The sequence below is a fragment of the Entelurus aequoreus genome, linkage group LG02, assembly GCF_033978785.1.
Source record: "Entelurus aequoreus isolate RoL-2023_Sb linkage group LG02, RoL_Eaeq_v1.1, whole genome shotgun sequence".
NCBI classification, from domain to species: domain Eukaryota; kingdom Metazoa; phylum Chordata; class Actinopteri; order Syngnathiformes; family Syngnathidae; genus Entelurus; species Entelurus aequoreus.
This window is the reverse complement of record NC_084732.1, coordinates 13604221-13623202: the sequence shown is the minus strand read 5'-3', so window position 1 is coordinate 13623202 and position 18982 is coordinate 13604221. Positions and strand designations below refer to the sequence as shown.

General features: G+C 40.8%; 1 protein-coding gene across 1 annotated transcript; it reads right to left on the bottom strand.

Annotated features, from left to right (window-relative positions):
• Positions 1–7342: 7342 nt before the first annotated feature.
• Positions 7343–18856, bottom strand: tollip (toll interacting protein). Its single transcript, XM_062066592.1, has 6 exons — positions 18685–18856; positions 15576–15725; positions 8424–8606; positions 8189–8341; positions 8033–8117; positions 7343–7967 (listed from the first exon to the last, which is right to left on the bottom strand). Exons 1-6 carry the CDS (start codon positions 18715–18717, stop codon positions 7741–7743), a joined length of 831 nt encoding a protein of 276 aa, XP_061922576.1. The 5' UTR covers positions 18718–18856; the 3' UTR covers positions 7343–7740.
• Between the last annotated feature and the right edge of the window lie 126 nt (positions 18857–18982).

The following is an 18982-nucleotide window of genomic DNA, read 5'->3' as shown; positions in this document are numbered from 1 at the left end:
TGCGGCATGTGTGAAAGTGACGTCACATTCCATCGCTGGAATTCAACTTAACCTTGATTACTTTATGCAAGCAAAAACGATCCTCCGCTTTTTATGATGTTTTGTATCCACGTGTTTGTCATGTAACTTTTTCCTGTTATCAATTTAAAAATATATATAATATTTCTAAATTAAGATTCTGTTTGGTAAAGGCCTCGGGTATGAATGAAGCGAAAATATTAGACTTCATATTGTAAAACCAAGGACACAATATCAGAGTGTTATCAGGTGCCTCCAGAATATTCTGAAAATATTAGGTAACCCCCAAATTAAGCATTACAATTATTACAAATTCCACCAAAGTACTGTGCAACTGAGGAAAAATATATTAGGTGGTCCCAATATGTATAAAATAGTACTCATGGCAATATTAGGTTTGCCCATTATTTTAGGTACACATGAATGTTTACCCAAAATATTGTACATATGGAGCCAAAATATTAGATATACAGTAATTTTGCAATAGTATTATGTTTGCCCAACATATTCTAAAACCGAGGACAAAATATTGAGCAAAAAATACCCTAAGAATATTGTGAAAATATTAGTTAACCCTAAAAAAAACAGTATTCGGGACATATAGGCATACATTTTACATGAACAACATATGGAACACCTGAGGACAAACTGTTAGGTGATCCCTAAATATAATATATTATGTTGGCCCAACAAAATATTGTACATTTTAGGGGAAAATATTAGGCACCCCCAAATTACTGTAGCTTATTAGGTATAATTGGCATAATATTATAGGTACACTAGGGTCAACATTACATGGACGCCAAATATTGTACATTTGAGGGCACAATATATAAGGCACCCCCAAAATTCTACATACACATTTGGCACAAATTTTGGGTGTGTCTAAAATACACTTGTGGCAATATTATTAGGACCAAAATATTACAAACCCCGTTTCCATATGAGTTGGGAAATTGTGTTAGATGTAAATATAAACAGAATACACTGATTTGTAAATCCTTTTCAACCCATATTCAATTGAATGCACAACAAAGACAAGATATTTGATGTTCAAACTCATAAACGTTATTATTTTTTTGCAAATAATAATTAACTTAGAATTTCATGGCTGCAACACGTGCCAAAGTAGTTGGGAAAGGGCATGTTCACCACTGTGTTACATGGCCTTTCCTTTTAACAACACTCAGTAAACGTTTGGGAACTGAGGAGACACATTTTTGAAGCTTCTCAGGTGGAATTCTTTCCCATTCTTGCTTGATGTACAGCTTAAGTTGTTCAACAGTCCGGGGGTCTCCGTTGTGGTATTTTAGGCTTCATAATGTGCCACACATTTTCAATGGGAGACAGGTCTGGACTACAGGCAGGCCAGTCTAGTACCCGCACTCTTTTACTATGAAGCCACGTTGATGTAACACGTGGCTTGGCATTGTCTTGCTGAAATAAGCAGGGGCGTCCATGGTAACGTTGCTTGGATGGCAACATATGTTGCTCCAAAACCTGTATGTACCTTTCAGCATTAAAGGCCTACTGAAACCCACTACTACCGACCACGCAGTCTGATAGTTTATATATCAATGATGAAATCTTAACATTATAACACATGCCAATACGGCCGGGTTAACTTATAAAGTGACATTTTTAATTTGCCGCTAAACTTCCGGTTCGAAACGCCTCTGAGGATGACGTATGCGCGTGACGTAGCCCGGCGAACACGGGTATGCCTTCCACATTGAAGCCGATACGAAAAAGCTCTGTTTTCATTTCATAATTCCACAGTATTCTGGACATCTGTGTTCGTGAATCTGTTTCAATCATGTTCATTGCATTATGAAGAAGGAAGCTGAGCAAGCAAAGAAGAAAGTTGTCGGTGCGAAATGGACGTATTTTTCGAACGTAGTCAGCCACAACAGTACACAGCCGGCGCTTCTTTGTTTACATTCCCGAAAGATGCAGTCAAGATGGAAGAACTCGGATAACAGAGACTCTAACCAGGAGGACTTTTGACTTGGATACACAGACGCCTGTAGAGAACTGGGACAACACAGACTCTTACCAGGATTACTTTGATTTGGATGACAAAGACGCAGACGTGCTACTGTGAGTATGCAGCTTTGGCTTTTTTTTGCGTATGTACGTAACTTTTTAAAAATATATAAGCTTTATGAACCTTGGGTTAGGTGAACGGTCTTTTGGGCTGAGTGATTGTGTGTGTTGATCATGTGTTTGAATTGTATTGGCGTGTTCTATGGAGCTAGGAGCTAGCAGAGGAGCTAGGAGCTAGCATAACAAACACGCAGGTGTTATTATGCAGGATTAATTTGTGGCATATTAAATATAAGCCTGGTTGTGTTGTGGCTAATAGAGTATATATATGTCTTGTGTTTATTTACTGTTGTAGTCATTCCCAGCTGAATATCAGGTACCGTGAGTATGCAGCCTTGGCTGCTAAACATTCGATAACTTGACCGTATGTGCGCGTCACGTACGTAACTTTTTAAAAATATATAAGCTTTATGAACCTTGGGTTAGGTAAACGGTCTTTTGGGCTGAGTGATTGTGTGTGTTGATCAGGTGTTTGAATTGTATTGGCGTGTTCTATGGAGCTAGGAGCTAGCAGAGGAGCTAGGAGCTAGCATAACAAACACGCAGGTGTTTTTATGCAGGATTAATTTGTGGCATATTAAATATAAGCCTGGTTGTGTTGTGGCTAATAGAGTATATATATGTCTTGTGTTTATTTACTGTTGTAGTCATTCCCAGCTGAATATCAGGTCACCCCCGGCTCTCACAGCATCTTCCCTATCTGAATAGCTTCAACTCCCCACTAGTCCTTCACTTGCACTTTACTCATCCACAAATCTTTCATCCTCGCTCAAATTAATGGAGAAATTGTCGCTTTCTCGGTCCGAATCTCTCTCACTTCATGCGGCCATCATTGTAAACAATAGGGAACTTTGCGTATATGTTCAACTGACTACGTCACGCTACTTCCGGTAGGGGCAAGCCTTTTTTTTATCAGATACCAAAAGTTGCAATCTTTATCGTCGTTGTTCTATACTAAATCCTTTCAGCAAAAATATGGCAATATCGCGAAATGTTCAAGTATGACACATAGAATAGATCTGCTATCCCCGTTTAAATAAAAAAAAATCATTTCAGTAGGCCTTTAATGGCAGAGGTGTGGACTCGAGTCACATGACTTGGACTCAAGTCAGACTCGAGTCATGAATTTGATGACTTTAGACTCGACTTGACAAAATGTAAAGAGACTTGCAACTCGACTTAGACTTTAACATCAATGACTTGTGACTTCACTTGGACTTGAGCCTTTTGACTTGACATGACTTGCTACTTTCCCCAAAACCTAAAGCTTAAAAAGTTATTTGGGAGCGCTCCGTAGCTTTCATTTTGTACGTGTCTGTCTATCAGCGTGTGTGCTGCGTGTCAGCGTGTGTGCTCTCAGTACAACAGCCAATCAAATTAGATCTACATTGTTTTCATCACACAGCATTGATCCATTCAAATTGCAGGACAACCAATGAACAAGAGTTGTCAAACAACGCGCCAGTGAGAAAGATTTATACCAAAGTTGGTTTCGTTCGGGTATAAAAACTACGACTTGGTCAACGAATTGCCGTATGCAAATCACGCAGTTGGAATATTACAGACGGAGACGCAACAACTTCCAACTTTGTTCGACATTTGAAGTTGCACAAAGAAGGGTACGTTTTGAATGTAAGATAACGTTTATTGGCTAAGTAACGTGACTTTTATTTGCTGTGTAGTTAAATCAGTGAGGCTGTAAACTCACTGCTAACGTCATAACCATAGACATCTTATAAGGGTACGCAGCATCGAGCGCTACTGCCTACTGGCGCAGACGAGACGCGGGGCCGCCATCTTGGAGTGGTGATCCGCTCCACTCAGTGCAATTCATTTGGCAGGAGCAATGAACTGTCAACGCATTGAATTCATTTTACCTCACTGAATACCACTCATTTTCACGCGCTTTTTTGTCATACGTGTAGCTATGGTAACGGACACATGTTTTATTATTCATAGTTTGCTTAACAGTAATAGAATATTCTTATACGCTATAAATGACCAGACGTCCGAGATTAAAACTGGGAATATAATACCAGAGAAGGGGGAAAAACCGGTCAGCTATTTTTAAATTGAAGAAACAATATGATTACGTTATATATACATGCTACATAAACAATGTATGAATACATTAGATATCTATATATCTTATAGACCGTATCTCTGTTGCTGCAGCAGCAGAGAGTTTATTCTGTCGTGACACTTTCTATTGATATTTTGTATTACATTCTTCCCTTAAATGATCATGTTTACAGTGATTGTTTTGTATGTATTTTTTATGAATGTCGCTTTGGATAAAATCGTCTGCCAAATACTTAAACATATATAAACACCTGAAAGTATCAGCTAAAACCACCAATCTGTTTCACTGGATTCAGAATAAAACCAAATTCTGTTTTACTCAACAATGTTAGTATTTGAATATTGTTCCTTGAAGACTTATTCCTGGTTACAATTATACTGTTAAGAAAGTATTGTCTTATATTTTGCCTAAAATGAGAATGCATCATAATCAGTGGCGGCTGGTGAATTTTGTTTTAGGTGGGGCTGAAAGTTTGTAAACCAAACCCCTGTAGGGGCGTCATCCTCCCCCAGAAGATTTATTTGTGATTTTCACATACAAATATTGAAGATCTTTGCTCCTTCTCAACTCTGTGGTAATATTATTTTCATAAAATACAACCAATAGTACATTAATGTTAAATCTTACTTGTGAAAAGTAATCCCCCGATTCCTATTTTCAACAGTCCGCTCATTTGAGCAGGAAAACGCTGAACACCAGCATCTTTGTTTTTTACCTGTCAACTGTCAGTTTAGGCTGCTCGCCGGCTCCTCATCACCACTTCAAGATGCAAATTGCTCGCGTCACAGCAACCAATATTGCGTCTACTTATAAGATGTTTATGGTTATAACGTAATTTCAAACACGGCAATATGTTGCGTCCACTGCAGTTTGCTACCTTATTCATACTTTTTGTCAAGTGATTTTTTAAGCAGGGTTGCATGAAGTACCTACACATAACGTTACGTTAGTCAATGTATCACACACAGTAACGTAACGTTAGACGGCGGTCAGCAGCACCGCATACTTTAGCCACCTACAAAAAGACAAACATTGTCAAATAAAGGTCAGTTAAAATGTATACTATATCAAGAATATGTGTACATATTGCATAGGGCCCTGACATCTAAAAAGTACAACTCTGTTCATTGTTATGTTCATGTATTTGTTATGTTTTTTATGTGTATGCACACATCAACACACATACAGTATGAGATGAGATCAATGAGATAAGGTAAGAACAGAATAGAAACTGCTGTGGAACTAGTTACAATGCAATATGCCATGGAAATACAATGTTAACACTTTTGTACAAATAAGTACAGTTGCACTTGTTTTTGCAAATGTGTTTATTCTGTAAAGGAATTAGTTAAATGTTTAAAATTGTTTAAACTATTAAAATGACTGGTTAATGGTGCTATTATGAATTGCAATGTCAGTACTATTTTCTTTCCTGCTATTTCGAATGCACTTGTTTTAATAAATAAATACAGCGGTTTAAAAGCATACACAATCTGTGTAAAAATATTAGTCTGTGGTCAAAAGGACTTGAAAGGACTCGAAACTCAAAATGCAGGACTTGTGACTTGACTTAAGACTTTCCAGTCTTGACTTTGGACTTGACTCGGGACTTGCCTGTCTTGACTCGGGACTTGACTCGAGACTTGAGGGCAAAGACTTGAGACTTACTTGTGACTTGCAAAGCAATGACTTGGTCCCACCTCTGATTAATGGTGCCTTCACAGATGTGTAAGTTACCCATGTCTTGGGCACTAATACACCCCCATACCATCACACATGCTGGCTTTTCAACTTTGCGCCTATAACAATCCGGATGGTTCTTTTCCTCTTTGGTCCGGAGGACACGACGTCCACAGTTTCCAAAAACAATTTGAAATATGGACTCGTCAGACCACAGAACACTTTTCCACTTTATATCAGTACATCTTTGATGAGCTCAGGCCCAGCGAAGCTGACAGCGTTTCTGGGTGTTGTTGATAAACGGTTTTTGCCTTGCATAGGAGAGTTTTAACTTGCACTTACAGATGTAGCTACCAACTGTAGTTACTGACAGTGGGTTTCTGAAGTGTTCCTGAGCCCATGTGGTGATATCCTTCACACACTGATGTCGCTTGTTGATGCAGTACAGCCTGAGGGATCGAAGGTCACGGGCATAGCTGCTTACGTGCAGTGATTTCTCCAGTTTCTCTGAACCCTTTGATGATATTACGGACCGTAGATGGTGAAATCCCTAAATTCCTTGCAATAGCTGGTTGAGAAAGGTTTTTCTTAAACTGTTCAACAATTTGCTCACGCATTTGTTGACAAAGTGGTGACCCTCGCCCCATCCTTGTTTGTGAATGACTGAGCATTTCATGGAATCTACTTTTATACCCAATCATGGCACCCACCTGTTCCCAATTTGCCTGTTCACCTGTGGGATGTTCCAAATAAGTGTTTGATGAGCATTCCTCAACTTTATCAGTATTTATTGCCACCTTTCCCAACTTCTTTGTCACGTGTTGCTGGCATCAAATTCTAAAGTTAATGATTATTTGCAAAAAAAAAAAAAAGTTTTTCAGTTTGAACATCAAATATGTTGTCTTTGTAGCATATTCAACTGAATATGGGTTGAAAATGATTTGTAAATCATTGTATTCCGTTTATATTTGCATCTAACACAATTTCCCAACTCATATGAAAACGGGGTTTGTATTTTTTTGGCAGGATATTTGCTAGTTAGAACTGGGGCTGAAACTAACGATTAATTTGATAATCGATCAATCTGTCGATTATTACTTCGATTAATCGATTAATAATCGGATAAAAGAGAAACTACATTTCTATCGTATCCAGTATTTTATTGAAAAAAAAACAGCATACTGGCACCATACTTATTTTGATTATTGTTTCTCAGCTGTTTGTAAATGTTGCAGTTTATAAATAAAGGTTTATTTAAAAAAAAAAGAAGAAATAAATAATTTTTTAAATAAAAAAAAAACAAAAAAAACCTCTGTGCATGCGCATAGCATAGATCCAACGAATCGATAATTAAATTAATCGGCAACTATTTTAATAATCGATTTTAATCTATTTAATCGATTAGTTAGAACTATATTGAGTTTGAGTGCAATCATACAACAAATTGCAGCAGGCTTCATGTATATATTTTTATTTTTTTTACAAGTACATTTAAAGCTGACACTTTTGAGAATGAGGACGTTTGGTGCGGCCGGGGTCCAAAGTGATGAGAAGGAAATATAAACAGCTCACTTTTGGTCAACAACGATAAGCATCTTTGCGCGAATACGACGAGTGGCCGCTCCTGGCACCTGATTGGCTGGGAGCAAGTCATGTGACCGGTGGTGCTTTGCATCCGTCTTTTTTCTTGGTCTCCTTTCTTACATCATCGGACATCTGTGTCGTGATGGAAACCACCGTGCAAAATAGCATCCATGATGACGGGTGGAGGGGGGCGGGGGGATAACGTGACAAAAGACGGGAAGCGGCCAGGACAGCGAGCAAGACGAGGGAACGGGACGACGACCTCGCCGTTAGAGCTCCTCGGCCATCTGCAGCAGCGAGTTGATGGCGGTGTCCTTGTTGCCCTGCTGAGCCTCCAGCACGGTGCGCACCACCTCCGGGTCCAGGTTTGGGAACATGTCCTGCAGAGCCTTGAGGTCCTCCTCGCTGCACGGCTGCACGCCCTGGACCTCGCCGGCTGGCACGGCACCCGGCACCGCCATGGGCAACACGCCGTGGTTGTAGACCGCCGGCACGCCTGGAGACACGAGGACAACGGTAACTTTTCCAACCCTAATGAAGGCATGTGATCGAGCATGTGACCTGTGATGGGCACGTAACCGACGCCCTGTTGGTAGACAGACGGCATCAGGACCACGGGCTGAGGCATCATTCCTGCCGGGAAGGACTGGACGGAAAAACAAATGAAATAAATAGAAAGTGCAGCAAGATAGCTGTGAGTTCAACTTGTATACTGACAGAAAAAGACATGACCAGGTTGATCATGCCCTCCTTGTCGTCGCCCTGCCGGCCGCTGAGCGTGAACCACTCATCCACCACGCTGCCCTCCCTCAGACCCTCGGGGACGGTGACGTGCGTCCACGCGATGCGGTCGTCCATGGAGAACGCCCTCTGTCCGCCACAACAACAAAACAAGTCAACACGGCGCCTCCTTCCGGTCCACCCCACCCCCACCCCCACCCCGGCGGCCCACCTCGTCAAAGATCTCCAGGTAGAAGGAGTCGACACCAGGGGGCACCGTGCACTGGATCACCTTGTTCCAGCGCGGGTTCTTGGCGCCGTTGTGAGCCGTGGGCGTCTCGTACACGGCGTAGCCCAAGCGGAGGCGACAGTACGGATCCATCCGGGTCATCCCGTAGTTCTTTGCCAGCTTGGCCTGAAAGCAAACGCTGGAAAAACTCACAATCTCACCAAGTATATAGCGTATTTTCCGGGATATACTAAGGGGCACTGCCGATGAATGGTCTATTTTTGATCTTTTTTCATACACTACCGTTCAAAAGTTTGGGGTCACCCAAACAATTTTGTGGAATAGCCTTCATTTCTAAGAACAAGAATAGACTGTCGAGTTTCAGATGAAAGTTCTCTTTTTCTGGCCATTTTGAGCGTTTAATTGACCCCACAAATGTGATGCTCCAGAAACTCAATCTGCTCAAACAATTTTGTGGAATAGCCTTCATTTCTAAGAACAAGAATAGACTGTCGAGTTTCAGATGAAAGTTCTCTTTTTCTGGCCATTTTGAGCGTTTAATTGACCCCACAAATGTGATGCTCCAGAAACTCAATCTGCTCAAACAATTTTGTGGAATAGCCTTCATTTCTAAGAATAAGAATAGACTGTGGAGTTTCAGATGAAAGTTCTCTTTTTCTGGCCATTTTGAGCGTTTAATTGACCCCACAAATGTGATGCTCCAGAAACTCAATCTGCTCAAAGGAAGGTCAGCTTTGTAGCTTCTGTAACGAGCTAAACTGTTTTCAGATGTGTGAACATGATTGCACAAGGGTTTTCTAATCATCAATTAGCCTTCTGAGCCAATGAGCAAACACATTGTACCATTAGAACACTGGAGTGATAGTTGCTGGAAATGGGCCTCTATACACCTATGTAGATATTGCACCAAAAACCAGACATTTGCAGCTAGAATAGTCATTTACCACATTAGCAATGTATAGAGCAGGGGCGTCAAACGTACGGCCCGAGGGCCGGATCAGGCCCGCGAACAGGTTTTATCCGGCCCGCGGGATGAGTTTGCTAAGTATAAAAATTAATCTGAACCTTTTGAATGAAAGAAACTGCTGTTCTAAATGTGTCCACTGGATGTCGCAATAGCAATTATTTGTATCGTTGTAGATGATGCTATATATGTACAAAATAAACAACAAGATGTTAGTACATCAGTCGAGGAAAATGATCAAACTACATAAATAACAAACATTTTCATATTTTTTTTTTATTTTGATAGATTGAAAATTAACACCAATGAGTTGACTGATGAACATTGTCACATAATTTATTCAGAAAATATAAATAACGACAAATAAAGATAGAATACTATTAACTGCAACATGTAAGTGTAAAAAAACAACAACAATATTATGATTTGTACAATTTCAGAATGTGCTTGTTTTATATTTTTTTAAACAAAGAAAAAGATCTGAAGTTGTCTTTATATTTAAGTTATCGTGCTGTGATTTTACTAGTCCGGCCCATTTGGGAGTAGATTTTTCTCCATGTGGCCCCCGATCTAAAATGAGTTTGACACCCCTGGTATAGAGTGTATTTCTTTAAAGTTAAGACTAGTTTAAAGTTATCTTCATTGAAAAGTACAGTGCTTTTCCTTCAAAAATAAGGACATTTCAATGTGACCCCAAACTTTTGAACAGTAGTGTATATTTGTGGTTTGTAGTCCGGTGAGGCTAATATATGAACAAATATTTTTACTTCTAAAACTTAGTGGGTGCATCTTATGTACTGGTAAGCCCTATAGTTCGGAAAATATCGTAAAAGTGTCGAAACTTTGTAAAGTCAAAGTATGTGAGGGCCTTTTTGATATATATTTTTTTTATTTTGTAAAAAAAAAAAAGCTATAAACAGACGTTATAAATGAAAACTTTGTGTCAGTTTTGTGTTACAAATGACAAGTTGTATTATTATTAATACCAAAATTTCAGCTTTTTCCCATTACATTAGAGTACAGCTCCAGTAATGGACATTGGAGTGTTTCTTTCAAAGGCAAAATTAAAGTATTGCTAGAAACATAATTTTATATGGGACTTTATTGTATTATATGTATTGTATATGTTCCAAAAAGAAAAAAGCATAAAACACAGTATATTTTAATATACTAAATGTAAAAAAGGGAATAAATAGTCAAAATAATCTAGTTTGGTTACGCCATCATGAGCGCAACACAAGGTTGTAAAAGTTTCAACTACAATTCTAAATAAGATGTCAAAAGCAAACTGAAATCAAATACACACAGCTTAAAGATTGATCAATACCTATTTATGATGATTTATCAAAATATAAAAGAAATATACCTGAACAGAACGCTCATGATGGTTACAACAAAAAATAACGCTATGAATCGCGTTTTTTCAAGTTTTTGGGGCATTTTTATGCTATTTCTAAGCATCTCCTTTTTATTATCGTTGATTTTAAATGGTCAAACTAATGCATATTATATATGCATGCCCTAGTAAACAAAAAAAGGCATATTTATTTTGATTGTTACATTTTGAAGTACATTTGTGCAGGTGGGTGCGAATGTACCCATTACCAAAACTGTACACATTAGGTCTTTTTCCTTACATTTTTACTGTTGTTTTGCTCTGACAATATGTTGCGGGCCATCAAAACTATTAACTTACAATGGCATTCTTTTTGTATCATTTCAGTTTCACAAAATTCCTCAGTATATTCACCCAAACGTCACTGTGGCTTTATTGAGTCTATTTAGCTGATTGGAAAGCGAGCTTCCGAAGCTAGTGGGTCCATGACGATGACTTCTGTTTTGTTTGATCAGCCGTTTTACTGCCGTGTTACAGGCACCGTTTGGAAACAATTAAGGTATGTAAATAAATATTTACAAAACCTTTCTTAATATACAACTCATTTCACGACATATATATGTGCGGCTAATATACGAAAACATATTTTTACTTCTAAAACTTAGTGGCGGCGGCTTATATACCGGTGCGCCCTATAGTCGGGAAAATTGAAACTTTGTAAAGTCAAAGTATGTGTGGGCCATTTTGATAGTTATCTTTATTTTGTAAAAAAAAATGCTATAAACAGACATTATAAATGAAAAAAATTTGTCAGTTTTGTGTTACAAATGACAAGTTGTATTATTATTATAACAATTCCAGCTTTTTCTCATTACATTACGTCTTTTTCCTTACATTTTTACTGTTGTTTTGCACTGACAATATGTTGCGGGCCATCAAAACTTGAGCTGGTCAACTACTGAATGGTCAGTAGTTGGGCAGTCCTGTAATAACCCATAATAGTACACTTTGTCACCTATAACAAAAAGATTGAGTTTTATCTAATTTTAGCATTTTTTTAATACTACTCTATAGTTTTTTTTATATTGCCCTGTGAATTAAAAAATATTAAAATGTTAGTTAAACTCAGCATCAAGGGTTGGAATGGGGGGCTAAATCACCAAAAATTATTCCTGGGCGTGGCCACCGCTGCTGCTCACTCCTCCCCTCACCTCTCAGGGGGTGATCAAGGTTGATGGGTCAAATGCAGAGAATCATTTCGCCACACCTAGTGTGTGTGTGACAATCATTGGTACTTAAACTTTAACTACAGCTGTCCTATCTAGTCTAAAGTGAGCACTACAGCTGTCCTATCTAGTCTTCTAGTGTGCTCTGATGAGAGACATTTCAAGCAGGCGACCAAAGACGACAGTAAGACAGTGCTAGTGGCCACTATATGTGTCCTATTTGGTCTAAAATGAACACTAGAGCTGTCCTATCCAGTTTAGAGTAAGCACTAGGGCTGTCCCATCTTGTATAGAGTCAGAACTAGAGCTGTCGTATCTAGTCTTTGAGTCTGCTCTGATGAGAGACGTTTCAAGCGGGCGACCAAAAACGACCGTAGGACAGCGCTAGTGGCCACTATGTGTCCTATTTGGTCTAAAATGAACACTACAACTGTCCTATCCAGTCTAGAGTGAGCACTAGGGCTGTCCCATTTTGTCTAGAGTCAGAACTAGCGCTGTTGTATCTAGTCTTTGAGTCTGCTCTGAGGAGAGACGTTTCAAGCAGGCCACCAAAGACGACAATAGGAGAGTGCTATGTGTCCTATTTGGTCTAAAATGAACACTAAAGCTGTCCTATCCAGTCTATAATGAGAACTAGAGCTGTCGTATCTAGTCTTTGAGTCTGCTCTGATGAGAGACGTTTCAAGCAGGCCACCAAAAACGACCGTAGGATAGCGCTAGTGGCCACTATATGTGTCCTATTTGGTCTAAAATGAACACTACAGCTGTCCTATCCAGTCTAGAGTGAACACTAGGGCTGTCCCATCTTGTCTAGAGTGAGCACTAGGGCTGTCCCATCTTGTCTAGAGTCAGAACTAGCGCTGTCGTATCTAGTCTTTGAGTCTGCTCTAATGAGAGACGTTTCAAGCAGGCCACCAAAGACGACAATAGGAGAGTGCTATGTGTCCTATTTGGGCTAAAATGAACACTAAAGCTGTCCTGTCCAGTCTATAATTAGAACTAGAGCTGTCGTATCTAGTCTTTGAGTCTGCTCTGATGAGAGACGTTTCAAGCAGGCCACCAAAAACGACCGTAGGATAGCGCTAGTGGCCACTATATGTGTCCTATTTGGTCTAAAATGAACACTACAGCTGTCCTATCCAGTCTAGAGTGAGCACTAGGGCTGTCCCATCTTGTCTAGAGTGAGCACTAGGGCTGTCCCATCTTGTCTAGAGTCAGAACTAGCGCTGTCGTATCTAGTCTTTGAGTCTGCTCTAATGAGAGACGTTTCAAGCAGGCCACCAAAGACGACAATAGGAGAGTGCTATGTGTCCTATTTGGGCTAAAATGAACACTAAAGCTGTCCTATCCAGTCTATAATGAGAACTAGAGCTGTCGTATCTAGTCTTTGAGTCTGCTCTGATGAGAGACGTTTCAAGCAGGCCACCAAAAACGACCGTAGGACAGCGCTAGTGGCCACTATATGTGTCCTATTTGGTCTAAAATGAACACTACAGCTGTCCTATCCAGTCTAGAGTGAACACTAGGGCTGTCCCATCTTGTATAAGGTGAGCACTAGGGCTGTCCCATTTTGTCTAGAGTCAGAACTAGCGCTGTCGTATCTAGTCTTTGAGTCTGCTCTAATGAGAGACGTTTCAAGCAGGCCACCAAAGACGACAATAGGAGAGTGCTATGTGTCCTATTTGGGCTAAAATGAACACTAAAGCTGTCCTATCCAGTCTATAATGAGAACTAGAGCTGTCGTATCTAGTCTTTGAGTCTGCTCTGATGAGAGACGTTTCAAGCAGGCCACCAAAGACGACAATAGGAGAGTGCTATGTGTCCTATTTGGTCTAAAATGAACACTAGAGCTGTCCTATCCAGTTTAGAGTAAGCACTAGAGCTGTCCTATCTCGTCTATAATGAGAACTAGAGCTGTCGTATCTAGTCTTTGAGTCTGCTCTAATGAGAGACGTTTCAAGCAGGCCACCAAAGACGACAATAGGAGAGTGCTATGTGTCCTATTTGGTCTAAAATGAACACTAGAGCTGTCCTATCCAGTTTAGAGTAAGCACTAGAGCTATCCTATCTCGTCTATAATGAGAACTAGAGCTGTCGTATCTAGTCTTTGAGTCTGCTCTAATGAGAGACGTTTCAAGCAGGCCACCAAAGACGACAATAGGAGAGTGCTATGTGTCCTATTTGGTCTAAAATGAACACTACAGCTGTCCTATCCAGTTTAGAGTAAGCACTAGAGCTGTCCTATCTCGTCTATAATGAGAACTAGAGCTGTCGTATCTAGTCTTTGAGTCTGCTCTGATGAGAGACGTTTCAAGCAGGCCACCAAAAACGACCGTAGGATAGCGCTAGTGGCCACTATATGTGTCCTATTTGGTCTAAAATGAACACTACAGCTGTCCTATCCAGTCTAGAGTGAGCACTAGGGCTGTCCCATCTTGTCTAGAGTGAGCACTAGGGCTGTCCCATCTTGTCTAGAGTCAGAACTAGCGCTGTCATATCTAGTCTTTGAGTCTGCTCTAATGAGAGACGTTTCAAGCAGGCCACCAAAGACGACAATAGGAGAGTGCTATGTGTCCTATTTGGGCTAAAATGAACACTAAAGCTGTCCTATCCAGTCTATAATGACAACTAGAGCTGTCGTATATAGTCTTTGAGTCTGCTCTGATGAGAAACGTTTCAAGCGGGCGACCAAAAACGACCGTAGGACAGCGCTAGTGGCCACTATATGTGTCCTATTTGGTCTAAAATGAACACTACAGCTGTCCTATCCAGTCTAGAGTGAGCACTAGGGCTGTCCCATCTTGTCTAGAGTGAGCACTAGGGCTGTGTCATCTTGTCTAGGGTCAGAACTAGCGCTGTCGTATCTAGTCTTTGAGTCTGCTCTAATGAGAGACGTTTCAAGCAGGCCACCAAAGACGACAATAGGAGAGTGCTATGTGTCCTATTTGGGCTAAAATGAACACTAGAGCTGTCCTATCCAGTTTAGAGTAAGCACTAGAGCTGTCCTATCTCGTCTATAATGAGAACTAGAGCTGTTGTATCTAGTCTTTGAGTCTGCTCTAATGAGAGACCACCAAAGACGACAATAGGAGAGTGCTATGTGTCCTATTTGGTCTAAAATGAACACTACAGCTGTCCTATCCAGTCTAGAGTGAGCACTACTCTGTGGTCTCATGGTTAGAGTGTCCGCCCTGAAATCAGTAGGTCGTGAGTTCAAACCCCGGCCGAGTCATACCAAAGACTATACAAATGGGACCCATTACCTTCCTGCTTGGCACTCAGCATCAAGGGTTGGAATTGGGGGTTAAATCACCAAAATGATTCCCGAGCGCGGCCACCGCTGCTGCTCACTTCTCCCCTCACCTCCCAGGGGGTGATCAAGGGGATGGGTCAAATCAGAGGACAAATTTCCCCACACCTAGTGTGTGTGTGACAATCATTGGTACTTTAACTTAACTTAGTTGATTGGTTGGTCAATTAGACAAAAACTGTTACAGGTGTCACTACATGTCGGTGCAGATCCAGATAAAGGTGCAAACTAGGGACGTGACCCAGCTGCTCACCACTGCCGCCTAATGTTGGGTTAGTTCAGAGGTTCGGCGCCGTACCTGCACCACGGTGATGCTGAGGCGGCCCACGGTGCCCATGGCGGCGCCGTACTGCAGCTGGTGGGCAGCCTGCGCGTCCATCTGCACCTGCTGCTGCTGCTGCGTGGGCGCGATGCGCAGGAAGTCCTGTGGGAGCTCACCCACATACACCTGCAGGAACACACCTTTACTAACAATGTGACGTCACTGGCACGCATGACATTGGTGGGCGAGGGCAGGGGTCGGCAACCCAACAAGTTGAAAGAGCCATATTGGACCACAAATACAAAAAACAAATCTGTCTGGAGCCGCAAAAAGTAAAATGCCTTATGTAAGTGTTATAATGAAGGCAACACATTAAGTAAGTGTCTCAGAGGGTGAGATAACTCCTGGAAATTACTGGTTTAAAACTGCCAAATGTATAGATGTGTGTGCCCAATAATAATAATACATTTTATTTAGAAGGCGCCTTTCTGGGCACTCAAGGACACCGTACAAAATCAAAACAATAAAATCTAAAAACAACAATAATAACAACGACAATGATAGAGAAGATAAGATGATTACAATGAATAAGCAGTCAGGAATAGGTGTGTTTTGAGTCTTGATTTGAAGAGGGATATTGAGTCTAAGTTACGAAGTTAAAGGAAAGGACAGGTTGTCTTCTTCTAATGGATTTATTACAATCTTTGCAAGCTGGGTAACGTTTGCTGTGGTCTGCAACAACATGATAAACTTTGCTGTGGTCTGGAACAACATGACACACAATCAGAAATGCAGCCAATATTACATACAGAAAATGTGTCATGAGACATGCAAATATAAATTAAATACCCAGAGGACATAAGTAAAGGAATTTAAAATGAGCTCAAATATAGCTACAAACGAGGCATAATGATGCAATATGTGCACACAGCTAGCCTAAATAGCATGTTAGCATGGATTATTAGCACTCCACACAAGTCAATAACATCAACAAGGCTCACCTTTGTGCATTCACGCACAACATAACAAGTTTGGTGGACAAAATGAGACAAAGAGGCAGTGGCATAAAACACGTCTTTCTGTGGCAGCGCCGGAGAAAGTTGTATGTAAACAAACTGCGGTGCGTTCAAGGGCCAACAAAATTAGTAGGACAAAACGGTGCTGGCCAAATACTGTCATCAGTGAAGCATGTTTAATATAAACAGTGGGATTTCTAACAATTGGGAAGATTTGCGTAATGTTTGTTCTCTTACAGCATGGGTGTCAAACTCTGGCACGTGTACCAAATTTGGCCCGCCGTGTAATTTCACTTGGCCCTTGAGGCGATATCAAATTAACACTGGAGCTGGCCCGCCGATTATATACAGCGGCGGTGCCGCGGTAACACCTCATTCACCGCTTATTGTCATACTTGCCAACCCTCCCGGGAGACTCCCAATTTCCCTGCCCCTCCCAATAATAGTCACGTCTGCTTTTCATCCAGTCCAACGAGTGCTGGCCCAGTCACATGATATGTGCGGCTTCTGCACGCACACACAAGTGAATGCAACGCATACTTAATCAACAGCGATACAGGTTACACTGAGGGTGCACGTATAAACAACTTTTACACTGTTAGAAATATGCGCCACACTGTGAATCCACACCAAACAAGAATGACAAACACATTTCGGGATAACATCCGCACCGTAACACAACATAAACACAACAGAACAAATACCCAGAACCTTTTGCAGCACTCACTCTTCCGGGACGCTACAAGGTGTGTGTGTGTGTGTGTGTGTGTGGTGGGGGGGGGGGGTTTGGTGGTAGCGGGGGGTTTATATATTGTAGCGTCCCAGAAGAGTTAGTGCTGCAAAGGGTTCTGGGTATTTTTTCTGTTGTGTTTATGTTGTGTTACGGTGCGGATGTTCTCCCAAAATGTGTTTGTCATTCTTGTTTGGTGTGGGTTCACACAGTGTGCCGTATATTTCTAACAGTGTAAAAGTTGTTTATACAGGCTCCCTCAGTGTAACCTGTATCGCTGTCGATTAAGTATGCTTTGCATTCACATGTTTGTGCATACAGACGCCGCACATATTTTGTGATTGGACCGGCACGTTGTTAGAATGGATGAAAAGAAGATGTGACGACAGCTCGTAGTCGACGTTAAAGGCAGACTGTGGTCCCAGCGGACTACGAGATATAATGACTGATGAACACCTTCGTTGGATAATGAAGGTTGCCTCAGCTCAAAGCCGGATCCCCGACATTAATGAACTAGCATCCAAGAAAAGATGGCAGGTATCTGGCTTGGGCACATCAGATTAGATCAGTGTGTTGCAAACTGAGCAGTTTAAAGTCCTGAATGGTTGGTTTATTCATTGTGATTTTATTTTAAAATTTATTAGCCTGTGGAAAAAGTTAATGTTGATATTTACCTCAGAAGGCTGCAAATAGAAAAGAGGCATTCAATTTTTATCTAAATTGTATTTGATATGCCATTGATATTTTTTAATTATTATTATTATTATGTGAAACTCGATTTTGCATGTCACTATAAAGCTATGTAAGCCTTGCTTGTTCAATATTCAATGCAAAACTTGTTTGGATCCCTATTAAAAGGTTCATTTGTTCAACCTCGGCCCGCGGCTTTGTTCAGTTTTAAATTTTGGCCCACTCTGTATTTGAGTTTGACACCCCTGTCCTACAGAAACATTATCAAAACAACATTATCAAAACAACAAATATATTTTTCCCTCTATCTTATTCCATTTTTGAAAAAGCTCCAGGGGGCCACTAGGGCGGTGCTAAAGAGCCGCGGGTTGCTGACCCCCGGGCTAGGGGATGCCATTGCAGGCTGTAGTGTAGGTACACCAGGGTAGGTTACAAAAAGAAGTCAACATTTATCTTATCCAACTTTTAGGAGGTTTGGTCATATTTGTGTCATCTTCGTTGTGTTTTCCTGAACCCTTATATGAATTACAAACTCATTCATTATGTAACCTGTCGCTTTCATAAACGTTAGCAGTTAGCATGTTAGCCACACAAAAGCTCAACCCAGACTTTAGTCACACCCCGCACCATGTAAACATGAACCCTCGCGAAGGTTTCATTCTAAAACGGTTTAAAGTGGCGCATAGGCGAAAAGACAGACTCGACTTACCTGTCCCCGCTGGGTGCTGATGGTGGTCGCCATGTTGTCAGTCGATGTGTTAACGCTCCAGTTGTCTTAAATCAGAAATTTTGCTGACATTCGTGTCAAGTAAATATTGCTTCTCTTCCGGGATTAGAATGTACCCGGAAGTTGACGCAGATCGGAAGTGCGCCTCCGTTTCCCGTCCGTACTCACACAATTTACAAAATCCGTTTTTTAAATGTAAAATTAAGTTATTCTCCGAAATTGCGAGCCCTAAATTAAATACACATGTATTAATGTTTGTACTCAGAGTTGTGTTTCATTT